We start from the raw sequence: 27957 nt of genomic DNA on the forward strand, positions 1-27957 counted from the left end.
GGGTGCCATTGTAATACAAATAATAAATAAGGGACAAATGACTTATTTTTGCCAAAACAATGATAAAATGCTTTAGTATAGTCTTAAGTTAGACGATGCTCTGGCCAATATAAATTATTTGCTAATGAAGCCTGTGACATGATCAGGTTCTTTCCATGTTAGTGTTAGATTCTGATACTATAAAACAATAAATGAAGCAGAAACTCTTCAGAAAGGAAAATGAGCTCTTTTTTTCCCCTCCCCATATCCCCTTCTGTGGTGAAAAGTTTTATGTCACTGAGGAACTCTCATTTCCTCTTGTATTCTCATACCTGGGGCACCTGAAGCTGGGGTGGCCTCAGTTGAGAGTGTAGTGCCCATGGAGCCCCCCTGTTACAGCTCCCCCTCCCCACATGCCCCGTGGAACAGGAGGCTGCTGCTTTGTGCTGTGGATGGCACAGGAAGCATTTGGCACCTCATGCATCACTAGGATTGATAATGGTTTGTGGTATGGTCCTTTTCCTGCAGAGGAAGGCTGTCCAAGAAGGAATGGGGGCTGAGGAAGGATTAATCAGATCCATCACAGAAGGGTTGTGCTGCACTGTGCAGTTTGTAGTTTGCTGCAGCCCAGCTGAGGGGGTGACAATTTAAATCGGAGTGAAAGGTGAGGTTGGCAAGGGATGTGAATTATCTTTCTCCACCACAGCAATCCATAGCTATGATGTTGAACAACACAACAGTTTATATCTGTGGTTGCCTTACTGGAGAAAACATTTGGATCCTGCCTCAACCCAGCACTTTCTTAGTTTTTGAACTGTTTTCACATTAAAATAAATGTGTTTAAGCCCTTCTTGTACTCAAGTGTTAATGAAAGTATTGCAGAGTCTCTTAGAGATTTAACTTGTCATTACAGTGCTGGATCTTACTCCATTCACCAGCTGCCCCCTGTGTGTGAATTAATCTTCACTGTATTTACACTGTCTGATCACAGTGGGGTCAGTCAGTAACACCAAGGCTTTTTCTTTCAGTTGTTCCACTCAGCACTTTTCAGGTAAGAGATGTTGACGTTATTTGGTTATTTCTCACCCTACAGGTCAGTGCAAACTGTGGCTCTGCATGTCACACAGTAAGTGATGACTAAGGACTTGTAGATTATGGTATTTTTTTGTAGGATTCTTTAAAGGTCATTATCTGAGAGTTGCCAGCTAGTAAATGTCCCTGAAATGCTTTTGTGGGATAGTTATGTTTGAACTGCTGGCTGGTTGTGTTGGTGGGAAGAGGGAACCAGTGAGTTTAAAACCCAGTACTTGAACAGTGCTATTGGTGAAGAATTGCACTTTAAGAACAAGTATGCTGGTATTGCTGCTAAATAGACAGAGTTTATGCTTGGGCAGTGTATTTTTGACTTCCTGCAACCAGAGGTATTTTAAATATTAAGCCCAAAATGGCATGTCATATCTAGCTATAAATACAGCAGCAGAGGAGGCAGGTGAAAGTCACCCCTTCTCTGCACACTGCCATCCCTGAGGGATAGACAGGCTGTGGACACAGGCATTTAATGGAATTACAGCTGCTAGTTCCACAGTGGTACTGTGCTACAAAGCGCTGTGTTCTTGGATATGTCAAAAGGGATTTGTAAGAAGCATTTTTTTATGATAAATTACTTTTATTTTTCAAAATTGCTTCAATTTAAAGTCACTTTTCCTTATTTTAACTAGCCACAACAATGACATCATATTTTTAAATCAAATAATTTTCTAAATAATAGTTTTAGAAGGCAAATACTTAGTACTCAAACATAAACAACTTATAACTTATCTTTTTTTTCACTTAAACCCAGATTTTTACAGTAAAGTAAGTGAAACTTGGCAATGTAGGGAAAAATGCAAAGGTACATTATAAAGCTTATTGTATGCAATCAGGTTGATTGTTGGAGATGTAAACACTGACTATTAAAAGGAAAAATCTTCTTGATACAATGCAGAGAAAAATACAATCCTAATAATTCTCTAAAAATACATGTAATAAAGTTATTTATTTGGACAAGATACTGTGCAATTTATGCAAAACCTATTATGGTAATTAATGCAACACATTATTTATGGTTCTCCCACAATGTATGTATAAACCAGAAATCTCTAATCACATACTGGAAAGATCAACAGGTTCTTTTTTTAACAGTAAAGCATCTTCAATCTTCATTCACATTTGTACTTGGAAACAGTGCTTTCCTTGGCATTAAATACCAAATATATTCCTTAAATACGTGCAAACATTAAGTTTTACTTCTACAAATACAGTACTGAGACCACACCAAACTGCTCATCATATAAAAATAGCTCCATATACAGTCACACACAGAGAGGAGAAATGAATGTAAACTGTCCAATTATGATAAATAAGTCAGGAAAAAAAGCTTATTTTGAGAATAGAAAGTGGTTTCATGTTGGAAAAAGGGATGAATAAATCACTTACTAAAAATGAAGAGCAAAGCTTCATTCTGAACTGCCATCAGTGTACACTGGCAAACTCCACTGACATCAGTGAAGTTATTTTGCATTCCTACCACTGTAAACTCAGAGTTTAAACCTTCCCTTGACTTTTACAGTATGAAAGCATAATTTGCAATGATGTGGAACATAGCCTCCAGAGTCTGGTGCCTTCCAGCCTCATTAGGTAGGCATCTGTGTACCTCAATTATCCCAGTTCCAGTTAAGCTGAGGACAGAACATGATTTCCCAGCTCTTGCACTGACAGTTTACAGCGAGACCTCGCTGAGCCCGACTGACCGGGACTGGGCTCTCTCCAGTGGCTCCCTGAAAGCAGAGAGAGGTTCTTCTGCCTGATTAACACATTGCTCACTGTGAGCAAAGACAGCAAAAATTGGCCCTTCCTGGTAACTGCAGCCTAAGCAGAGTTGTACAGAATTGGATTTTGCTGATGGGAGCAAGATCAGCCTGACCCAAGTCCGTCCTTACACACGGAGCCCTCCCGTGAGCAGAGCTCCATGCATGGGTAAGGAAGGCCCTGTACAAACAGGACCAGTTGTGTTTGCCTGCAATTCATTCAAATCAAAACAACATCTTCATTTGTGCTCAAGGACAGTGTGCAAGATGTGTGAATACAAGAGAGATGTAGGGAACATAAAAAAAAAGAAGTAAATGTAGTGATCATCTGCACATATTCACATTTGTATGGTGTGTAGCAGCTATGGTAAAGGGTCAGAAATACATTGTGGTTAAAAACCTTGCCTGCTTTGACAAAACTATGAACTCTATCAAGTCACATTTTACACAAGATGCATTAGAAGGATTCAGTACTTAAAATACCCCATTGCAAAGTCCAGTTCAGTCAAACATATTAGTAGCACAGAAGGTCACATTTTTCTCTTCAAGTAGGAGACATTTTGTTTCTTTTAAATTACTTGATAGCAACATGTAGATGGCAACAATTTAACAGTTAACAGAATTTCTGTCCAATTCTTGACTTTCACTGACCATCAGAAGGGTCTTAGAGTGTTCTGTTTTCCCTTTACTCTCCTCATCTTCTCCCTCCTTCGATACTGCCGGGTTTTCTTCGGCGGTGTCAGGCACAGCAACCCGAGATGCTTCTGTTGCATTTCCTCTGACTGTAATGTGCTCCCACCCACCCTGTGAAAAAGTGATACAGAAATTCAAAAGAAGAAACATCACCCTGTCAGTGCTGTTATCTGATGTGATGCTTTATGTGCACTGCTAGTTTATACTATTTGTTCATGAGGAAAGTTATCCTGCTCTGAGATGAATCAGAAAAAAGGCTCCTTGTAAAATGAAACAAAATACAACAGACCTCCCTGACAGGGAGTTAGAGGTAGAAAACTTGAGGATTTTTTCTTATCACAGGGAATTAAGATTAGTAGAGTCAAGCATTCATAACAGAGCCACTGCAGATGTTCCACCAGCTTAAAAGGTGGCAAAACCTTAAAAAAGCCTTTCTCAAAACATTGAGAATAATACAGGGTACAACAGTGAGGAATAATCATGAGCAGACCAGGAAGGAATCCACTTTCTTTTCAAATGGCTCTTACTCTGCTAGTTTTTCCATTGTAACTTTTAAATTACCTATTTAAAACGAATACTTATCAAATGCAAATAAACAACTTCCCAGTGACACTTGCACAGCCCATTATAGTAACTTCAAAAAGGAACATAAACCTGAAGGAAAACGTCAGTTTCCTGCAGGTATATCCCAGCTTTTCAACGCTGGGAAGGATAGCACTTCCCTTTCTCTGTGAGCCCATAGGACATTGGGATGTACAACTTCCAGGCAGTTCTGTGCCCCCAGCACTTACCCCAATACCATAATCCCACGAGAGGCCTTTAGGTTCCATTGGCTGGACACCAGTCCGGTGGCAGACGGTCCCACAGCTCAGACTGTGGCTGCCCTGCACTTTGTCAGCTATCACCCACACCTAGAGGAAGCAGAGAGAGGCAATAAAATGTGCTGCTTTTCCCAGATGTGAAATCTCTGTCTGATCCCTCTCAAAAAGCAGTCTTGGTCTTCAATAGGCTGAAAATTCTCTAATTTAGGCAGCGAGACACCCAAACAAACTATAGAGCAGTGTTATAATTAAAACATTGCCTGGTAAGACTTGGTAGGAAAGAGATTAAATATATAAAAGCCTTCTTAAAATACATAGCTTTGTTTAAAAAAAATGGAAAAATAATGAGGCTTTTTACAGCAGAGGGCTTGGCTGTATCACTATTTCATTGGTATGGTTTTTTGTCTTGCTATCAGATTCCAGCATTTAGACCAACACTTTGTGGAATAAAGTTAAACAAAACTAAGGCTGAAGAACATTTAATTACTAAGGTATGTTCTACATAATTTTTAATAAACTAATGAGATACAAGGAAGCTCAGTACACACCTGGTCCAGGGGCCCTACAGACATTTTTCGGATATTATTTGAAACATGATCCCAGGTAGATCCTTGAGGGTAGCTGGGTGTGATGCCCTGGCGGTACCAAAGATTGCCTGTAAAACAAAGTGCTGGTTACAGCCCAGTATGGCTGTTTGTCTGCAGTGCTGTAAACAACATAAATCAGGAATTTATTCTTTCTGTGTTCTGGGGAAATGCTGTTTTGGCTAATGTGTTACAGAGGTGGACAAAATTAAGTTCTCACTTTGGAATTTGTATTTCTGTAATTACTGTTTATAAAAAACAGCAAATACTCTGTTTTGTAAAACTTCTTGGGGAAAAATTCATATAAGGAACTATGCACTAGAAAACAAAAGCAAATGAGATGAAGGTTTCTGAATCTGATGTTAAAGGCTTGTTTCTTGTACAAAAGGTACTTCATGATTTATCTGTTTTGGAGCAGGATTCCAGACAAAACCCTGCCATGCAATTCTCTGACATTCATCAGTGTCTTCCCCCCACAGAGCACAGCTGCTGGATTGTTGTTAGCCAGGGCACTATCAGATATAACAAAAACCAGGCCTTCCGAAGCAGTACCTAAGTGCACTGCTACTCCAAATCCTTCAATAGGAAATATTACTCCCTTTGGAGCACCAATAATCATCTGTCCAGTTCTAACTTAGCCTCTCCTTTTAAAATCAGTCTGGTGTAGACTGATGTACTTTTTGTAGCACTGCCTAATAGTTTTTTTAAATCCTTACCATTTTTATCCAAGACAAACACAGATGTTCGTCCTACTGAGACTTGCTTTAACTTCTGTTTTTGAGGTGAAGGGATATGGTACCAACAGTCACCTAAAGGTCAGAAATCTTGAGTTAAGCATTGAGAAAATAGAATTAGGCATGAAAATGCCTGCAGTTGAAAATAAGCAAGAAAGCTGTGAATGACCTCACACTTCATATATTTTTAACAACTCGTTTTTTCCAATTTAACTTATGCAGGTGAAGAGCAAATTACCTGCTCTCATTATTGTATTATTTGTATGCACTGTTTTGCACAGCTAAGGGAGAGGACTCTGTGAAACAGGTTGGACTTTTTCAGACATGGCAGTGGAACAGAGCAAAAGATAAAGTGCAGGTTCTTACCTGCAGGTTTGTTTGGAGACACCGAACCCCGGTAGAAGGCAGAACCATCTCTAGCAATAGCCCACACTTGGTAAAATGCCCCAATGGAGATGGAAATGAAGGGCTGGTCTGTTCCCACGTGCAGCCAGGATGTTCCCTGACAAATCATGGGAGATGAATTGTGAAGCAATAGTTAAAAATTCTATGACAAAATATTGTTGATTATTACCAAATGAGAAAAAAACAACATAGTGAAAAATATTCTGAAGAATAAATCTTACATACTTTACAACTGAACAGAAACAAGGTTGCTGATCCTCAAAGATATTTGGATAAACAACTCTTTGAAAATAGCTAAGTTGGACAATGAAGGACCTTTTCTATTAAAGTCACTGGATTTTGGGGATCTACATGTCTCTGAACAGCTAGACTAGGGCCTTCTATTTTTTAAAAATCCCTTGTTTTTTATTACACAGAACAAGTCCCACAAAAATCAACTGATATGGGATTTCAGATTCCAGACATATTCCAGTTCTTACTGCTGCAGTGCCTTACAGATCAGGATGAAAAAAAATTCTTAAATATTTTTCAATTTCTTGTAGTTTTTCTCCAAATTCAATACTACAGTATTTTCTTAGATGTTTTTCCTGTTTTTTATCCCACTGGTATCAACAGGCACTAGACTGGGACCATGCTTCACAGGGTCTATTCCTTGGCAATTCCTTTAAATGGGATACACCTGTTATCAACAATTTCAAAAAACAAACAAAAAAAGAGGAACTAAGCTGCCAGTGCAGAAAGTGGAAGTAAAATGCTTCATGAGAAGATGGCCAGGAGCTGAGAGAGGCTCCTGCAGGTGATGTGGCACAAGCTCAGGTAGATTATGCAAGAGAAATGCTATTATAAGGAACGTGGGCAGCGAACTGTGCTGCAGCTGATGGACAGGGACTTCCAAATCTGGGACACAAAGGGATGAAAAATAACAAGGTGCTTTGAGAGAGGGCCCTGTGTGATTGTATGTACTTGTGTATTACATTAAATACCTCAATAAGCAGTAAAAACAAACAGGGAGCCTTACAGCTGGATTTTGCTGTGTCACTCCAAGCCTGCAGAGCACGTCTCCTTTGTCACTGATTGCCCACAGTGCTACTGCTTCTTCATCATCTGCATCTGAACTGGGAATTATGGAGATGTCCCACAGGGTAACAGGAGGCACTTCCAGCCATGGCCCGTTGGTGACTATCTTACATTTTCTGAGGCAGAAAAAAACCCAAGCCTGTCAGAAGTACATACTTTCTATGACTGAATTTGTTTCCCAGTCTATTGTTGACTTCCAGTCCTAAAGTCTTTTCACTAGGCATACTCTTCATTAAATATTAGTATTTTTAATCTGAAAGAGGTTTTTAACAATCACTCATGTTTTGCATCAGATTTTGAAGTTTCAACTAATACTGATTCCTCAAAGCTTCTGTTGTTTGTTTTTTTTAAAGCTACTGTATAAAACCAAGACTACCCAAGAAGTCTGCAACTGGTGCTACACTGCTCCATAGCTCTCTCAGACTCACTGGGCAACAGCAGGGCAGTAAATTGCAGAGAGAACTCCACACCCAGTTCATTCCTTCCTCTGTCTTGCTTGAGGGAATAATTTTACAATTCTTTTTTGGTGGGGCCTGTTAAAAAGGTTATATAGCATCTTGAGGTAGGCAGAGGTAAGGCAGCGCTAAATGAAAGATTTGCTAAGTCTTGCTGGGAATTTGTGTACTTTTTCTGTGGAAACTGAAACAAAGTAGTGCTGTCTATTGGGGAAATTATGTTAGACTCTATCATCACCACAATATTTTGTGTATGAAGAATGTCCTAAAAAACATCAGGACATTCCTCCATTTTCCAGTTCTGAAAAACCAGATCCAGCCCTGAGCGGTTCCCTATTTGTTTTCAATTTTCAACTGATACTTAAAACAAGAGGAAGTGTTTAGACTAGAGGGTATTTCTCAAGTTGCTTATTTCAAGTCACCATTTTGATTTACTGGGTTTGTTTTGCTGCATATCCTGCAACAACACTTTTGATGCTTCAGAACCTCACTTCGAAGCTTTTTGTACAAGGGGCAAAATACTTTGTAGCATCAATACCAAACCCAGCAGTATGAAAGTTCACAGCAATTAATTAGGACAGCTGTTAAATGCTCTAGTATAGAAAGGACAGAAAAGTTGGAAAAACAGGGAATGCACAGACTTCCCCAGCTTATAGAATATAGTGGCAGTTTGCTGTTTTCCAGGTTCCACCTGGACATTTCCTCTGATGGAAATGGGGTTGCATTATCTGTGGCCTAGCACCAAGTATGTGGAATTCATAAATTAAAACTATTAATATAAAAGGCCTATTAACTTGTTGTTACAAGTGACCTCATATGTACTGATATAGCCAGTGTCTACTATTCCTTAATCATTTACCATAAGGAAAATCAGATATAGAGAAGAACCATCTGACTTTTATCTACAGATCCCACAAAATCCAATAGGGTAACCACCCATAAAGGCTTACAGTCGAAGCCATAATGCTAAAGATCATCAGTTTCTCTACTGGAGATGGGTTATTTATTGCAGGTTTCTTTACTTTTTCTTTTGTTGATTGGGTGACAAGACTCTTCACCTCATAACTGAAGTAGACTTTTAGTGAGCAATTAGCATTCAAGTTCAAAACTTATTTATATTGAGGTTCCTCACCTTGCCCAGCGCCTCCGTCGGACAAAGTCTTTCATTGTCTTGTGGCCATGGTAGGACCTACCAAAACAGATTTAAACAGTGTTCATGAGGATGTCAGAGCATCTCCAGTGTTAGTGCCAGCCTGAGAGCACTGCCTCCATCTGCCCACCAGGCACCCCTGCTGACTTTAAAATTCCTGAAGTGACAGTTTGCCAAGTTCACCTCGCTGCCCTCCCTCCCTCCCTGCAAACATCAGTGTGCCCACAAAAGGGGGGAAATGAGGCAGTGTTGTGTCCCTGTCAAAGGGCAGTTAATGTGCAAACAGAAGTGAGAAGGAATGAGGAGTGGATCCTGGGATTTGGTAGACGAGGAGTTTCCTTACGCTGGGAAGTCAGCTGCGTACTGCCAGCCCTCCCGGTCCGTGCCGCCCGCCGGGCTGAAGTCGATGTACCAATCTGAGACCTGTGGGTAAATGGGGACACTGGGAATAACAATCAACACCTAATGTATGATAAACACCTCTGCTTCTACTTGCCTCCAGCTTTTGGAGAGGAAAGACTTGCTAAAAACCTTCTAATACTTGGAATACATACAGAGGTTCCCAAAGCTTTTTAATTCAGCTGAAGAGAAAAGGATCTAAGTCATGTTAAACAAAAAACCTCACTCAATGCTTAACATTCTTTTGACTGGAAGATTACTACTGGTTATGGATGGGAAAAACAAGGTTAAATGTTACAACAAATCCCAGAAGAAAATCTGGGCCCCTTGAACTCAAGTGTTGTATCCTACTTGCTAAGCCTGGACTTTGTAAAAAAATTTGTAAGACAAAACTTACCCAAGACCACTGCGGAGAAGGAGGCTTGGTGTTGGTCTTTGTACATTCCTGCAGGCCAGAGGCATCACTCCACATGTATCTGTCTGTGGGCAGGCCTCTGTGGTGGTGGAACAGTGCACAAGGAATGCAAGGTCATTTACAACAGGGAGTTTAAAGGGCGAGGGAAGAAAAGCCTATTTGTAGCACTTCCTACTTTCACACACAGAACACTGCCATCATTAATCTCTATTTAGAAATATCACGTGAGTGATGAGCATAGTGGGAAAGAATCTGTACCATTGCTTCCAGTTATACCAGACCTGAGGACCATGTAAATTGTTCTCTGTAGAACGATATTCCTCACTACCATTTAAAACTGGAACGTGAATCCCATTTATGTGGATATGGATTTTTCAATACTTTTGTTCAAATATACTATTCAAGGACCCAGTGTATTTAGCACAATGTGTATATGAATATATAGATCCTAATAACTTTTCTGTCTGGTCTTAATAGTGAAAGATACTGCAAGTAGGCACACTTTGTGCAATCACAAAGCACAAATCTGTAATGTTTTGCCATAAGGACATTTTGAAAAGATAATTACAAATTAGAAAATTGAGAAACACTGCTCCTTCCATCACAGGTTAACTATGAATGTTGAAGTAACTGGAATAACTCTTCCAAAAAGCTAGAAAAAAGGCCTTGTTTCATTTATTAAAGTATTAAAGTAAATAAATACAATAAATTGAGTAAATAACCTGCTGCTGTATCCAGTGACCGGGTTCCACCGTTGGTTCTCATAGATGTAAACACATTTCACATCTGACTGTGTATAAATGTTATCAGCACTACTGGCCAGTCCTGTGAGGAATAAATCAGGTGGATTAGAGAAAAGCTAAAGCTTAAAGACATTACATTTTCAATTCCAATAGCCACTGATTGTTGTATTTCTCACTCTGAAGCTGTACCTTGGATGAAGCCACCTCCGTATCCCCCGGTGTACACCCAGGCTGTGTGGTCGTAGCCGACGCCCCACACCACGCCCCGGCTGTTGCACTCTATCAGCCAAAGGTGGCCTCCCACCTGACGCCAGAACCTGCCAGGAAAAGGACATTTTATTCAACACCACATCCTTCAGGAATGTGTGCTTTCCCCATCAACAACCCAACAATCTTCAGGACAGGCAACTTTCTTTGCTCACTCGTCCAACCACTGTGCAACCTGTAAGTGAAGGCAGATGCCAGTTGAAAGCATTTCCTTCTGAACAGCTACCAAAAAGCAGATGGTGTTATTCTGCTTGAGGGGTTTGCAGTACCATATTGCCACAGTTGTCATAAAAACTGTCGAGAAACTGCTTCTGGACTGCAGTGTCTATGGAGGACTGCGAATTTCAGATAAAACTGAAAGCTCAAATTATATTCCAATTACAGAGATTAGATTTACTTTTAGTCTAGGCTAGCTCTTATGACATTAAAAATGCAATTACAAAAAATGGGATCTCAGTGAGAAAGGCTTTTGAAATCACAAGGATATCTCCAGAATCTAAGAATTAAAATATGATTAGGTGAATTTCTTCACATGCAGTCATGAATAGGAAGGCACTCATTAACCCTGTCACTGAGAGACATCTGCAGTGCACTACACACTCCAACAGCCCATCAAAGCCACTGAAGTGACAGGAAGGACATTCTTTGCTGGATGGCATCCCATGCAGAAAGAACAGCTTCAGAAGCCTCTTACATTTGATCACACGGCATCAGCTGGGGTCCGGCCTCCAGCTCAGGACTTGGCTCACTAACAAAGATGTCTCCTTTACAAGTAACTGACCAAATGGCATGGTGAGAAGGAGGGCCTTGAATCCGTCTGCTTTCACAGCAAGACATGTTCAGCAAAGACAGCTACAAAACAAGAAGCAAAAAAAGCTTCTATTTACAGCGAGAACAAAAATTTCCATAGAGATGCTCAGTACTGTAAAACAAAAATTTACCTCTGCATGTTCTTGCAAATCAGCAAAGTGAATTTGCAGCCTTTTCTCAAAAAAAATTCCCACTAGAATTCAGTGGTTCAGAAATTATTACACAACCACTGGAACCGCTGTGGTTTGCAGGAGCTGATCAGGATGAAGCATCTCTCAGGTTTGCTCCTGCGCCAGCATGTCTATGCCTGTCTGCCTGTACAAAAGACCCTGCAACAGTGACAACACAGAATGGTTCTTCTACCAATGCAGAAGAACACAATAACTTAATTCAACTCCTAACTCATTCCTACCCTAATCTATATCCAGAGATGGGAAGAGAATGAAAAGCAACATTTGTGTTGCTGTGGATAACTGCAGCACCAGAAAGCACGCAGACTTCAGAGGAGATAAGAAGCCTCAGGTGCTTCTAAGTAAGTTTGATCAGATGGTTTAAATACCTAAACTTAAAAAACAGATGAGTGGCCTCAAGAGTTTAAATGTAATGCTGAGATTTCAGAGACTGGCTTCTATGTTTTATTGCAGATACTGCCAGATTGAAATGAGAGATGCCCAGAATTACCCAGTCATGCATTTCTTGCTCCGTTGCAGCTGCCAGGCGGATTGGCCATCGCTGCTTCGTCCTCTCAGGTGTGTACAGTGCAAAGGAGTGCTTGGCTTCATTCAGCACTTCAACTATAATGGTCACTTCATTGAGGAACACGTGGATGTACTAAGACAAGAGAAAAAAAACCTGTGACTTAAGGCAAACCTTCCACAGATCCAGCATTTTTGCACTTCAGGTCTACAAACAAGGCATTCCTGCCAAGGACAGCAAAGAATCAATTCTTGGCACAGAGGGAATGGGACTCAATTTCCAACCTTGCACCACCTCTGATTCCTATTGCCTGCAGGCATTAACCCTACTTGTGAAGACCCTGTTCAGCCAAACCAGAACAAGCCATCACAATCAAGAACATTTTGAACTTCCAGAAGAATTCCTAATTAGTGCAGAACTGATGGTTTAAGCAGTGTGAGTGGTTCCTGACTGGGTATTTCTGACACAGCATTAACCCAGCTCTGAGAAGCCTGTGGTTTGCTGGTACCTGGGGTTACCTTTGAATTGGTTCCCAAAGCCCAGAACAGTAGCGTGCCATAATTTGCCTCCTTTCAAGAAACTGTTTCCCCTTTGGAGGTTTGCCAGAAGCAAACCCAGGGGTCTGCAGCTGAACACACCTTTTTCTCCTCATGATACATGTAATAGATGAACAGGATGCTGTCGCGCATGCCATCGCTCCCGGTGAACTGCTCCAGTGCCACTCGAACGTCCATCCACTTATGAGGCTTCCAGTTCCTCCACCACTGCAAGGCTCCAGTTTTAACCCAAACCGACTACAAGGCAAACACAAAATTACAGCAATGAAGAAACTGCACGACTCTTTTTCTTTCTCCCAAATGCTGTTTTTGTGACCAGGAGTTGCCTGTGCTGCAGGTTAGTCTGTATCATCCATTCATACACTGTATCACACTGAACACTCATAAAATTGGATAAAAAGATACTGAAGTAGCACGTGTACAACAGTAGTAACATCTTACCCTGCAAGAATGCAGTAGCACACAGGTACTAATTGACTCAAGTCTGCTCCTGTTATAACAGAACCTCTGTTCAGAGTTTAAAGGCTTTGACATAATTTTTTTAAACTTGATTAAAGCCCTGGACTCCAAGTGGTTTTAATGAAATAATTCCAGATGTCATTTGGCAATTAGCAATGAAGGGACCAAAAATATGAATGAATCTGAAAAGAGCCAAGGATTCATAACAAAGGGAACATCAAACAAAACTGCTGCTATTTATGTGCTGCCATTGACGTTTTCATCATTTATTTAGGCAAGTTAAATTAGTCCTGATGGCCACAGAAAGGGAAGCTCACCTACTTGAGTCACTGTTTCAATTAAGATGCCTCATCTTGTGGTGGAATAATTCATACAATATTCCACTGTTGCAACCACTTCTCTGAGGATTTGAGGTCTCACAGTACCCAAATAATGCTGACCAATGCTTTGTTTCTTCCTAAATAAAACTATCTGATAATGCTTTTAGATAAAAAAAGCTGCTGCTCCATGTTTGAAAAGCTGTTCATTTCCCACAGGGAGCTCAGACATTAATAATCCAGGAAAGTTGTCCCAGACAGAAATAAGGGCAAGAATATAAAGCTGGCAATAAGCTCAAATCAGTATGTCAGAAATGTATTACTGATTCCCAGATGTGTTTAGAAGCTAAATGTCCTCACTGCTTACCTGCTCAACAGCCTGCTCATAGTGCCTGAAATTCTCCAGTTCCCGCTTTGTCCTTTCACTGAGCTGCTGAAAAATCTGCTTCCTCCACGCTGCTGTCTGTGCAGGAGTGATAGACAGGGACAGAGACTGCACAGACGATGACAAACCTGGGACAGAACCAAACCCAATAAAATCCAGTGAGCTTTGAGTACAGTTCTGTGAAAGGTAAAACACGGCACTCCTTTGAACACCAGACTGGATCAACCCAGTCTAACACCATTTTTATAGTGATTATCATTTGGAATCAATGTATTACAGCCAAACTTTGTAAATGATGCATAGAAATAGGATCACTAGATGATTCTACAGAAGCTTTTAAATCCATAACCTTGTAAAAATGGGAGTTTTGTCAATGCAAGACAATTAGATAATATACTGCATCACGAGTTAGACTGTTAAATACTGGGATGCCACAATTCATGGTTTATTTTACCCATCTCAGTAGGAATGACAGTGAGGCAGTTATTTCTGGCATCTGCATCTCCCAAGAGGGCCCTTTTCACTCCTTCCTGTTCAATGATATGTGTTTTGCCCAAAGTTGCAGTCTCAGTACAATTAAAAATGAGATGTAGATCCAGCACAGATTACTTTACAAAACTTACAGGAACTCAGTAGAAAATATCACTTTCACATTTATTTATCTCAAGCCCAAAGTGCTCTACAGCTAAATACTGCAGCACTATGCTCAGACATGAACCTACTAACAAACTGCAGTAAGAGAAAGTGGGTTAGCACAAGTTTTGCACCATGGTTTTGGTCAGAAAAAACAAACCAACATTTTTCTTAAAGAGCATATTGAACTGTGACTGGAACTGGGGTGTGCTGTGGTGACTGGCCAGTACCTGATGGAGCAGTGAACCACTTCAGTGGGCTGTGCAGGTCTACAAGACAGCCTCCCCCAGACACCCAGGCCCACAGTGGGTGCTCATCAGCTCCGTACTGGTCTTCAGCTCCCACCGAGAACACGCCCAGGGAAGAGAGGCTGGATGTGTCTGCAAAGCTGCTGACAGAGAGGACTGGATGCTTCTGAGCCTCCTTCAAGTCAATGTTTATCCACTGCAGTTCTGCAGAAGGATTTGGGTTTGCAGGAGATTTATTCATTTCAAGGTTATCTTTCTCAGTAGTAGCTGAAGCAGCAGTGGCTTCTCCTTGCTCAGAGTGCAGAGGATCCACAGGCAGCTGTGCAGATGTTTCAGCCTGGCTGGCTGGGCTGTTCCCAGTGGCTGCAGCTCCCAGCAGGGCAGTGCTGGCAGGGCTCGTGGGCACGCCAGGGAGCTCTGTATCAGAGGAAGGATCTGCATCACCCTGAATGACCGCGCTTGTTTGGTTCTGAATATCATCAGTAAAGAAACAGCCAGCACTGAAGGACAAATAGATAATTAATTATCATCCAAAGCATTGTAAATTAGCACAGGCCTTAGATCACAGACACACAGAAATTGATTTAGTGTTTCACTGTAGGAGAGAAACAGCAGATTTCTCTTTTAAAGGTCAAATTCTATTGTTGCAGTATCCCCACTGCAACATTCTATCATCAGAGGAAAGAGTCCAACACAAATCTGGCAAACTGGTCTAGTAAATCTGAAACACAGGAAGGAACTTCACTGATCTTTTCAAACAATTGGTGGTGTTGGCTGCCTACAACTGTCAGGAAAACACTGAAGCAACATTGCATTTTCTGAATATGAAAGAATGAATAGAATTTTTTAAAGCCCATTATTAACATTATGATTTGTCTTTGCTAAAGGGAACTTCTCAGCACACACTCTGGCTCAAACAAGTAGCTTCTGCAGTCCTCCCAGATTCATTGGCATGTGTGGCACAGCCCAGAGGCCGGCAGGCAGGGGGGAGTAACTGATTTAACCTCCCTAGGAAAAGAAACGTACAGTGACACTCAGGAAGAATAATTCCTAAGTGGAATTGGCACTCCTTCATGGTATTTCATAGACAACATTTTCTCTTATTAGAGACTAGTTCCAGATAGTGATAGTATGCCCAGAGGAAAATGCTTTACTGCATTTTCTGCATCATGCAGTGAATTCCAATGTGGGAGCTTCAGATTCTTCTCTGAGTGCAACAACTGCTGCTTACTGTTAATTTTAATGGAAAAAATGCAAATGCCTTTTGGCGCACATAATGATTAGAGAAGTCTTCCCCGCTCCTCCCTGTCTGTACCACTTGAACATAAAGAAATATCTCCTAGCATTGAAACTCTTGCTGTACAAAGTCTTGAGCAGGTATTTCATGACGTACCTGAGCAGACTTGTTGAGCTCCCAGTCTGAGATCTGTCACTCTCTCTGCCAGACACAATTGCTTTCCATGTCTTCCCACTGAGCTCACTTGGTGTGACACCTTGACGAAAATAAATCGCTCTGTCATCACAGCCGATTCCCCAGACCTAGGGAGGGAAGGGGCTTGGTGAAAGAAGTGACTTGGAATGCAGTAGGTTATCAGATACAAAAAGGTGCAGTGGTGCAGAATTGAGCACAGAAAACTGCTGGACACAGTGTTTTCCTTTTGTGTTCTTCCTTAATGCTGACACTGTAGATGCAGAACAAAATTCTGTACCAAAGCCTATCTGCACCTCCCTGTGCCACACAAGACACGTGCTGACTGTCACCTTCAGGTGCAGAACTGCAGAATTCAGCCCCTTTCCCTCCCAGCAGTTTAAGCCCAGGGCCCTTTGTCCAGCCAGCCCTATTGGCATGGCTGAGAGTCCTCACCACATGTGAGCAGTGGCTGTACAGAGGGGAGTGTAAATACCCTCCCAGCTGCTCCCCAGCTCTCTTACCTGGTTGTTTAAGCCTACAGTTACCATCATCATTTCTCCAACCATTTCAATCCAGCTTGTTCCACAAGGATTATGTGAGTTCACTCCTCTTCTAAACCACACCTACCATAACAACAGAAAGTCCAAATTTTTCTCCTGCAGTATCAGGAATTTAGTTTCTTTAGTGGATTAGTCTTAATCTCTAGTACTGACTTGCCACATTGTCTTAAGAAGTCAATTACTTCCTTGATTCTTTTTCTTTATCAGATAAAGATAAAACAATTCTCCCAATAGTACCTACACTGTGTGTCCACCTGCAGCCAGAAGAGCCCACAAGGAGACTTTTTTGTAGGACTTTCTGTGACAGAGTTAGTTTCTCTGCTGTTGGAAAAGTACTTTCTATTACATGTCTACATGTAGGCTATTTTTGATCACTCTGAATGGGCTTCTAAATAGTGTTCTTACATTCAAACCCTAGAAGCAGGGCAGCCAGAGGGAACTGTCAGGGGGATGTCTTTAGCAGTACAGCTCTTTACATTGTCTCCCCTTAGATCTGACTTTACCAATCTGAAAGTGTCTGTGGGCTGGGTACCTGGAAAAAGTCTCCTCTGTATGTAGCATATAGCCTTATAGTTCTGCAGTAGCAAGCAGCTCCCTTAGAAGCTGTTGGTTGAATCCCATAACATCAGGATACTTGACTGCCCTGTGGCAGATCTGAAGGAAAACACACCAGCTTATCTCCATTGATTACAGTGGGTTTATCTGGCAGATGGAGCAGGCTGGGCACAGCCTGTTACCATGGCTCAGCTGAGGAGTAGTGACTCACTAGACCAGAGAAACTCAACAGAACTGCTGCACTTGCACAGAGTTCATGCCTGGCTTTCAATTCAGTCTGAAGGAGCAGGGAGTTGGACTCCATGATCCTTATGGGCCCTTCCAACTTAAGACATTCTATCATTCTAAGTTAAAACTCCAGTAAGAAAGTAATCACACATCCACAGAAGAGATATCTCACCTAATTAAATACCAAAACCCCCACATTAAAAGGCTGATGAAGAGGGAACAGTTGGAATAAGAAGATAAAAAAATAGCATCATAAATGTAGATGAGAATATTCCCCATGCTGCTTTTGATGTAAAATTCAGTCCTTGTGGAAACAGGAGTCACTTCAATTTTGATGCTTAATATCCCTTAGCAGATGCCCCTTATCCAATCCCCACCAACATCCCCACCCACCTGCCAAATCTGTCTGACTTGGGTTTAGAAAATTCCTTATAAAAGAAAAGCAGAAAGTCTTCCTTCAATTAAACTCGACTATCACAAACCACAGAGCATTCCCATAACAGCAAGGGGAACTAGAATTCCTCAGACCATGGGGATACAGAGTCCAAATCACAATGCTTCCTGGGCAAGTTGCACTCCTGTTTGAGAGCAGCAGACAGGGAAAGGGAAGGAAAAAAGCAGAAGCAGAGCATGACCCTCTTACTTTTCTATCCTTTGTAACACACCACACCACATCAACACCCACGGAGACATGCATAATCCCATTTTCAGAGCTTGGAGACTCCACAATACTCCAGGAAATTCCTGCAAAAGACAGAACCCAGAAGGCATTGTAGGTTAGTTTCTTATTCAACACTATACAAGTCAAAGGGGTTTCCAGCCAAATTTAACAAACTTTACCTTGAGGGTTATTCCTATCAATTCCTTCTCTCACAATAGCTTGCCCTTCCCAAAGAGTTGCCCAAAGGAGGTCATAGGGTCCACAGCTGATCTGTACAACTTCACCAGGAGTGGTGACTAAGGACCATGTGGAACCTTCTGGATTGTGATGGCAGACATTTTCTCTGTACCATACCTAGACAAGTTTAAAAAAAACAAAAACAAATGAAATAAGAAAAAAATATCACTACAACAATGAAACCATTGAGACAAGAGTAAAGCCAAACTGGAAAGAACAGTTCTCCTTTAACAACAGGATTTTTTTATGTAGTGTATGGTACTCTGACCTTTAAAGGTACGGTTTTTTAATGTTGATTATGCAGTTGAAGCCATTTCCTTATGTACTAAGGGAGGAGGCTGTTCTACAGAGCAGCTTTTATCATGGAACTGAATCTGGATTGGGTACAGTAACCTATTGCTACAAGTTTTGTGTATATTTCAACATTTAAACCACTTCAGTGTATTTCAGGGCATGTTATATAAACTGAAAGTGAACAAATACATAACACAAAAATGTTACTGTTAGCTGACAGCCTGACCTCACTTTCACTGAACAGAGCTTGCCACAATATGGGGGAATAATTCCATTCTCTGTGCAGCCCTTGGTGACATCCAGCCATTTGCTAGTCTTGGACTGTGCAATTTTCTGTAGATCACAGTCGAAATAGGAAGGTCAAACATAGAAAGCATCCTGTGGCAGTCACATGAGTGCTCCACAGCATGACTGCTGAGTGCTGAATCTTCATTTTTGGAAATACTTTATTTCCCTGGGGACTTTCACTTGGGAAATGAAAGCATTTTACAATGGCAGTCAGGTAAGCTTGTAGACTGGGGTGCTTGTCACATATTACTAGAAAGTAGGAGGAATAGGGAATTTTATTTTAAACAATTTAACCAAGATTGCTTGCCCTTCCAGGCAGCGCCAAATGTGACTGAGAGCTCAGGCTATCTGTTAAAAGTATTACATTCTGCCCTGTGAGACCATAAGTTAGAAACTGTCTAGAGACACAGGAATATCAGATACATGCTGTATAGTTTCAATAGAAAATAAAATGAAAACATTTCAGAGCTGGATGCCACATTGCCAGGTCAGGAGGTGACCACTTTCTGATCAGTAAGTCTTAGAAAACCATTTTGTAAACTCTTGAATTCTCTCTGTCTCTCCATCCCAAAGGCACAGCACAATGCTTCACCAGAACCTTTGTCAGGTTTTAAAGCTCCTTCTCCTGGTTACGAGCACCACAGTCAGCATTCTGGGCATTTTTCAAGATATAAGACAGTACTCAACCCAAGTTTTTAAGATTCACCTGTTCACAGAGGTTAAAGGCTTCCATAAAACAATCCTAGAGATACTAAGCCTTTCCATTTACAACACAAGTTGTTACATAATGTAGTCCCAAAGCAGCTTTTCATCCAGATGCACAAGCAGTGTATTTCCTTACCAACATAAGACAATAACACTCCTGCCTTGCTTTACAAGTATTTAACTCCTTTCCACTAGTAATTTTAATTAGAAAACTTAAGGAATACACACATACCCTTCCTTGCAAAGAAACTGCCCACACTGACAGGCGGCCGAGGGGCTCGTCCGTGATCTCCCATCCTCCGATGGAGATGTCATTGAAAGGGTCTGGCAGCTGGTCTGGTTCATCATGGGACACAATCTGGAGCAAAGGGAAGGAAGGTTGAGGAGAGGAGACACTGCAAACAGGTGACTTGGCTGGTGGCCTAGCCTGTTTCTTGCAGATTGGTTATGTAGCACTTCCTAGAGTGTTTGAGCATGGAGATCCTCCCTCTCATTCAAGACCTCCATATGCAGAGAGGGAAACGCTGCCAAGGCAGCATGGAGAAGTCTGTGTTTTGTACCCTAACTAAAGGAAGTTTTTATTCACAGAACACTGCATACAGAATTGGAAAGCTGAAAGATGAAAAATTGCACATTTTTAATGTCCTTAGAATGGAACAACGATTATTAAAGAACAGTTACTCACACACATAAAGGAGCAGCTGGTGAACAATACAAGGCAGATGCCAGCTTGAAGGAGAGTGCTTTGTCACACAACCAAAGGAAGTTAAAAAGTTGATCTGAAATTTGCAAAGGAGCTGAGCATCCATCTCTAATTGCTTCACCATGAGATTTGGCACCTTATTACCACAGGTTTCTATGAAAAATCCCAGCCTTCCATTTATGCTAACAAAATAGCAAGTTGGAAGTGAAGGAATCCAAGTCCAGCCTACAGAGAAGTCATAAAAATTAACTTCCCCACCCTTATAATTGATTATTTCAGACCCTCAGTTTATTTAATATTTAAAAGAGATCCAGAACCTTCGCCCAAATGTCCCGGGATTTGTATCTCCTGTATCTGATCCATCTCCTGCGTCTGACACAAGAATTCCATCGCTTATCCTTTGTGTAGGTGCTGGGGAAGTCTATGGCATAAGTCCAGCCCTGCAAACAGAGGTTTTCTTGTATGAAAACAGGATCAAGGGAAAGCTTGAAGACATAACTCAGAGCAATTCTGCACAAGACTCACAGCACAAGTCACTCTGTGTCTCTAGAGCCCTGATTAACAGATCAGCTAATTCCATGAATGATTTATGAATCATGCTCAAATTCCTTGGGATGATATACACAGAACAAACAAGACACAGTAAAACATTTTACTTTCTTCATAGTAAAGACCTTAAATAACAATGGCATTCAGTTGCCAGGATTTTGTGATTTTTTTGATCAGATAAAAAAGCTTCTACAGAAGCTCCTATAGACTTCAAAAGCCTTCAAACAAGATCCTTCCTTCTGTTGTATTAGAGTTGAGCTATTTCCCAGAAAGAAGTATCTATGGCAAGTTTTATTTTTACAGACTTTTTAACACTTCTATAACAGTTCTTTTCATTTTACAGAGTAAGGATTCCCAGAATAGATCTCTTTTTGGTATTGTTCACCTACCCCTTTCTCTGTTGGTTCCCCTCCAATATTTTCATCCACATACCAGTCAGACTCCCACTCCCAGTGTGGTGAAGGCAGTGTGAAACTATCAAGCTGCTGGTGTTTTAGCCCGCTCACATCACTCCACTGCCAGCGGTCACTGGGCAGTAATTTCTCACAAAAGCCACCAACTGGATTCCAGCGCTGCCAGAAATAATAAATAAAGTATTTTGTTTGAGATCACATTATCTCATTGGACATCTACAGGGAATCATGACATGTTTCTTATTTTCTGCAGTAGAAGAGGAATAAATTGCTGGGATGAATGAGAAAGTGTTCACTCCATGAGGCCCTCCCTGACACAGCCTTTGGGGGAAGCTTTTTTGAATATCAAAGAAGGGCTGACTGCAGAGCTCGTCCCAACCAAGTCAGCTTCAGCTACATAAATAGGAACATCTGATGCTATATTTTACTAGGCACAGTAAAATATATGATATATTTTTCTTTGGTGATGTATGGCACCATGACACTGCAGCATTAGGGTAATGCTGGATAGATGGCCTTGGTATCTCTAATCTACTCCCAGAGAAAGATGATTCATATCTTGTCTGCACTAGAAAAACAGCACTGCCTCTGCCAGGAACTGTCTGGAGAGAACTGGATCAGCAAATCTCCCCTGGATCTCATGGTATATTTTTTCCCTAATCTGCCTTGAATCAGTTACAGAACAAATAACACAAGGATTTTCACCAATACAGCTGTCATTTTTTCCCCCCACACTCCTACATACTATAGAAATACTGGCAAAATCTGTCCTGTAACACTGTCTTACATTTTAGGGCATGTGGAAACTGAGTGGTTCAAAATCTATCTATAATTTTTACCCAAATATTATTTACTGTTACTAGAAATCTGGCTAAATTGCCTTGTACATTATCTGCAAGCTATTTCAGTTTAATTTTGTCGTTGTTAGCTCTTGTAGAATATTTCTTTTTGTGCTTTCTAGTATTTTGTTTTCTGTTTTTCATTACCTAGAACAAACAAAATGAAAGTTTTAAAGCAACAAATGAAATTTTAAATTTTGCATTTTTAAAGAACATGTTTACACAATGAAAGGAACATTCTTAAATGGCTGAAAAGCTGTATCAATGTTAAATAATGTATAACATTAATTTGTTGTATTTTTGCCCATGCAGGTAAGTTAATGTCTTTTCCCAATTTATATTCATTCCAGTGCCCATTAGAAATCAGAGAAATGTGCTCAAGAAAATCCATCGATTTTCTCTCCCAAATAACTTTTGGTTAACTAGGAAAAAAATCTGATAAATTTCCTTTGAAATATGGTTTTAAAGACATTTTTTGAAGTCCATCAGATAGAAAGGATCATCGTAACACTCCTATGCAAAACAAGTTGGAAACATTGTACTTTAATGGAAAATCATGCCTTTTTTAGAGAAGTCTTTTTAACACTAAGAAATAGCATTTTCCTAAGAATAATATATTTCTGATAATGTATCTTTGGTGCCTGGAAGTAACACTGGACATTTTCTTCAGGGGATTGGGTATTTGTCACTTTTGTAAGGAAAGGAGAAATGTAAACCAGCCAGTGAAAAGGGTGAATGCTTCAGTCTGAAACAGCTCACACAGAACAGGTGGAGTTCACACTGGCATTGCTTTTGCTAGGAGCAGGGTAGTATAACTCATTTGGGAGTTTAAATACTAAAAGATAAGCTGGTATTTGGCACATATATGTACTCTTCAGAAACTTCTGGTAAAAAATGAAAACAAAACTGCTCAATCGATTCTCTGGTGAGAAAAACACCCTGAGACAGCTGATGTAGGATGTGCTGGCAGCCCAAGCAGTGGCTGTGTCACAGAGGGACTGTACCTGTCATACCTGGTTCTCATAGGTCTCCTCCTGGTATCTGATAGGAACATCTCCTGAGAACACGTAGGTGTACACTTGATGGTCACAGGCTATTCCCCAGCAGCACTGTTTGACAGCAGAGACCCGTTTGAATTCCAGCTGTGTGTCCTTACAGAGCTCCCAGTACTGGCCAACAGTAGAGAGAGTGTAAACCCTCCCAAAAATGTCAACAGCCCACAAAAGGGAACTGGGCATGGCCATATCTGAAAGGCAAAACCGAGGTTATTAATGGAAATGGTGGGTACAAAAATGGATCTTGAACCTACTGCAGGTCAGTCATGCTCTGAGCCATCATCAGTCAAATTAAATAAAGATGTAAGGGATGATTTTTTAAAAAGAGCCTGTGCAAAGCTGGCAGCAGATCTCTTTGTCAGAGCTGTGCAGCCAACACCTCTCAGATGGCCCTGAAAAGCCATCTGAAAGGCCTTTCTACCAGCCCACTACTGCCCATCCTACAAGAGCTCAGAAGTAAATGGGACAGCTCTGGCAGGCTGGGTACAGACGTCAGCTCTGAACTGGGATGACAGCACAGACCATTTCATGGCAGGCAGCTCTACTCTCAAGATCTGGTAATGCTGGTGGTGCTACACACCCTGCTCATCTCAGCTCCACAAAGCCCTGATATCCCCTGATCCCTCCTTCTCAGCCTGCTCTCCATGGAGGCTGAGAACACACCTACACAGGTACAAAGGCAAGGATGTGAAAGAGAGCTTCTCCAAAAGCACACATCTGGTTTTAATCCATGGACATACTGCCTGCTCCTGCCAGGAAACCTCTTTCAAAACATTCTGGATCAGATCCAGCTTTAGGATCTGATCTTTATATTAATAGGTGTGATGAATTTAAGTATATACAGAGCATGGTTTGGCAGCAGAGACCTGGTTGAGTTCCATTCCAGTTCTATCACATAATAATCTGTCATTTTCTGGGCACTGCAGCCCAGCCCTTCTCAGAGGGGTGAGGCAGGTGCACATCAGTCCTTTCAGAAGTCAAGAAAGGCCAGTGTATTTCTGTCACTTGACCTTCTGGGTGCCATCAAAACAGACAAATTTTGGTTGTTCTGTATGTTTGACAGTCAGAACTGCTGATGAGTGTTTTGAACTTTGCCTTCAGCTCCTTTAACTATGCAGTAGGGAACTGGGAGAGGAAAGGTAGAAAAGTGGACTCAGATCCAACACAATGAAAGAGGAATTCTTGCTTGGAGTCAGTGTGGAACACTGCTTCTTTGTTGTCAAATGGCAACTGTGCTTTTAATAAAAGAACCTCAGGAGAGCTGCTTGCCTGCTTTCTGATAAAAGTGGTGGTACAGAGGGACTGACTTGCCCTGTGTATATGAATGGCAATAGTGGAACTGTGGAGAATCTCACACAGCTGGGTCAGTGTCAAAGAACAGCACAGAAATTCCCATGGGATCCCAGGGAGAATATATCAGGAATCTTTGCTTCATAGAATTGCTGCTGCTAAGTACCTAAAAACCTGGATCCAACAGGTGAAGAACAGGAAACGGTGATAAGCAAACACACAGCAGCAGAGAATGAGTGATACCAGGGGGAGGTCACAAGCAGAATTCTCCTGTGGCATAACTAAGATGAATCCGCTGGTTTTGACCGTTTTTCCCTCGTTGTTGCTGGGACTTTGAAGGTATGCATGTTTGTCTGCTCTTGGATCAGCCATTTACCTTCTTTACATCCTCCTATAGTGGAGTACAGAAGGACATAACATGGAAAAATGGAATGGAACAAAGTGAAGATGAGGTGGAAATTATAGTGAGTGTATCACTGGGAAAGTAAAGGCCATGAAAAGAAGCCTTTCAGTATTAGCACTTAAAATTCTCCAAAGCAGTGTTTAGAACAGAAGAAAATATTATGCACTTAAGTAAACAGAATGCCAGAGAGTCTGGAGTAAAGGAAGCATTATGGATAATGCAACGAAGACAGCTACCTAGCCAGGTAACAAAGAAAAGTGATGCTTGGGTATCTTAGAGATGGGCAAAGATATAAATGAAGACTTGTACCTGGAATGACAGTGCAGGCAGGAAGAAAAGTACCTGGAGCAGTTCGGGAAAAGGTGATGAAGGTTCCAAAGATTATGAAGTTAAGAAAAACATAGATGGGACAATTAAAATAACCCAGGCTAATGCAACTGGCTTGAAATACTCAAGGCAGCCAAGACAAGTGAGAGTTTCTACATATTCTCTCATCTGAACTTTGGAGACAGTGTTTGGGGAATCATGGGAAAATCCCAAATGCATTTGGGATTATAAACTTTTAAGACTTCACTTTAGGCCACTTTGCACTGGCTGTGCTGCAGAAGATGAAGACAGATATTGCCCAGTTTTGAAGGATGCTCAGTGCTGGTGGCTTAGGTGCTTTATAGTGAAAGCAGAAGTTGTCAAGTATTCTCAGGGGCCTTGAAAAAAATCAGATCTGCTGACTTATTTCTCATCCCGCAGCTCAGCCAGGTAATTTTGGATAGAATTAAAATGCTTAAATGACGATAACATATTGTTAATTAAAATTTCCAGTAGCCTGGCAAAACGCTGATTGCTACAGAATTCAAGAAAAATATCCCAATTCCTTGCATATAATAAAAGCAATGATGTTCCTCCGAAGAGCAAGGCCCTGTCCCCGAGTTCAGGCCGTGGCGGCGGCAGGATGTGAACCACGCCAGGACTCGACGCGTTCCAAGGCACACCGCGCACACATTTCTCCTCTGTGTCACACGAACCGAGCGGGGACTCCTCCGGTACCCCCGTCCAGCCACGGACGCGCCGCTTGGAGCCCGCGGGGATCCCAGAGCGCTGCACAAACGCGCCAAGGCTCGAACCGCGCCCGGCAGCCCCGCCCGGGGCGCTCCCGGCCGGGCATTAAGGCCGGATCGGCTCAGGAGCCGCGCGGGGCCGGGGCGGCGGGAGCGGCCTTGGGGCGGCCCCGGGCCGGGCTCAGGCCCCGCTCCCCGCGGGCTGCGGCAGCTCCGGGCGCGGGGCTCCGGCGGCGGCGCGACCCGAAACGCCCCGCGGCGCCCCCCACGCCCTCCCCGCGGGGGCTGAGCGCAGGTGCCGGCACCTCCCCACGGCTCCGCCGCTGCTCCCAACAGCGCTGGAGCCGCCGGGAAGGGCGGCGGGTGCCCGACCTCCACCCGCCCTGCCCGGCCCGCCCCTCCCCTCCCCTCCGCCGGCCCGCGGGCAGCGAGCGGCACTGCCCCGAGGCCGCACTGCCCCGACCCGGCCCCCCGGGCTCGCCCCTCACCTGCCTCCCGCCGCCCGGCGCCGCTCCCGGCCGAAGGAGCCGCCGCGCCCCGGCAGGGCGGCCCCGCGGAGCCGCGGCCGGCGGGGAGCGCCGCGCCCACAGCGGCTGCGAGCGCCGCCGCCATTGGCGCGGGCCGGGCGCGTCACGGCCGGGGCGGCGGGGCCGGACCGAGGGGCTCCGCCGGCACCGGGCTTGGGGAGCGCCCGGGCGTGAGCTCCGGGGAGGACCACGGAGCTGAGCGAGGGACCGGAGCGAGTCTTACGAGGGAAGGCTGAAGGAGCTGGGCCTGTTCAGCCTTGAGAAGAGACGACTGAGAGGGGACCTCATCCAGTGTAGAAATATCTAAAGGGAGGTGTCAGGGTGTCAAGAGGACGGAGCCAGGCTCTGCTCAGTGGTGTCGAGCAATAAAACAAGAGACAAGGGACAGAAACTGATGCACAGGAGGTTCCACCTGAACATGAGGAGGAAGAACTTTCCTGTGCAGTGACCGAGCACTGGAATAGATCGCACGGAGAGGGTGTGGAGTCTCCCTCACTGAAGATATTCAAGATCTGTCTGGATGTAATCCTGTGCTCTGGAGCGACCCTGCTTGAGTGAGAAGGTTGAACAGATGAGCCACTGTGGTCCCTCCCAGCCCGACCCATTCTGTGATGCTGTGATTCTGTGAAAGGGGCTTGTGCAGGCAGTGCCCATCCCTCTGTCCGGCTGCTCGGAGTGAGCAGGGGCTGCAGCCGGAGTGAGGGAAACCAGCCTTTACCCGGAGCTGTGTTTACTCTTGATGCATCAGTAAATGCCCTGCCTGAGGTGTAAGGAACCTGTGGCAGTGCAGTAGGAGCACAGTAGCAATCCTCCTTCCCTGGGCGACACCAAAGGTGCTGCCTAGAGTTTATTGCAGGATATTGCACAGTTGCCCTGCTACAAAAGATAACCTGCCTTTGAAACTGCTTGCCTATACATCTCAGTTTTTGCCATCACATTCCAGTTCATTTTGAAATGAGACAGGAAATCTAAGAAGATAGGCAATGCCTCCCATGCCTGTCCGTTCAAATATCTGAACAAAAAGTATCCCAGACCTCCGTATGTCTCGCAGGTCAGTACAGGAGTTGAAAAAGCATTGCAGACCTCTTTCAAAGGGAAGTGGCTGATCTGTTGGAAATCCTGCCTGAGGAGTTTCTAGTTGCTGGTTAAGGAGAATACGTCTGCCTTGCTCTTGTCCTGTGGCCTGTGGATTCAGATGGTTTTGATGAGCAGAGGGTTGTGGTTTGGAGGGTTGATGCACACATCAAATTCTCTGGAATGATTCCTGTGTGAGGTAAAACCATCCCGTCTGGGTCGTTTCCTGCTGAGCCCCCAGGACACTTGACTCACTGCACTGGTTTGGTCCCTTGCACAGACTGGGGCCTACCTCAACACAGAATTTTTGCTCCCTATTAGTGTTTTGATGATTTGATCATTGTAGCAATATATATTTATAAAGACCAAGTACAGTTTAGATCCTAGAAAATTAATGTTGCAAGATTGTCAGTGGTCGTGACTCTGATACAATTCAT

At 42.7% G+C, this 27957-nt stretch overlaps 1 protein-coding gene across 1 annotated transcript; it reads right to left on the reverse strand.

The window, feature by feature from the left end:
* Nucleotides 1-1692: 1692 nt before the first annotated feature.
* TECPR1 (tectonin beta-propeller repeat containing 1) lies at nt 1693-26521 on the reverse strand. Its single transcript, XM_082292248.1, has 25 exons — nt 26408-26521; nt 23130-23362; nt 21254-21436; nt 20633-20755; nt 19845-19970; nt 18268-18442; nt 18071-18171; nt 16606-16707; nt 16067-16212; nt 14656-15173; nt 13775-13920; nt 12713-12868; nt 12060-12209; nt 11263-11420; nt 10491-10618; nt 10281-10383; nt 9541-9637; nt 9088-9167; nt 8727-8783; nt 7081-7255; nt 6024-6159; nt 5640-5732; nt 4888-4994; nt 4310-4429; nt 1693-3629 (listed from the first exon to the last, which is right to left on the reverse strand). The coding sequence occupies exons 2-25, from the start codon at nt 23358-23360 to the stop codon at nt 3432-3434; spliced, it is 3609 nt and encodes a 1202-aa protein (XP_082148374.1). The 5' UTR covers nt 23361-23362; nt 26408-26521; the 3' UTR covers nt 1693-3431.
* Nucleotides 26522-27957: the final 1436 nt, after the last annotated feature.

Source organism: Coloeus monedula, assembly GCF_965178545.1.
Source record: "Coloeus monedula genome assembly, chromosome: 16".
Lineage (NCBI taxonomy): Eukaryota > Metazoa > Chordata > Aves > Passeriformes > Corvidae > Coloeus > Coloeus monedula.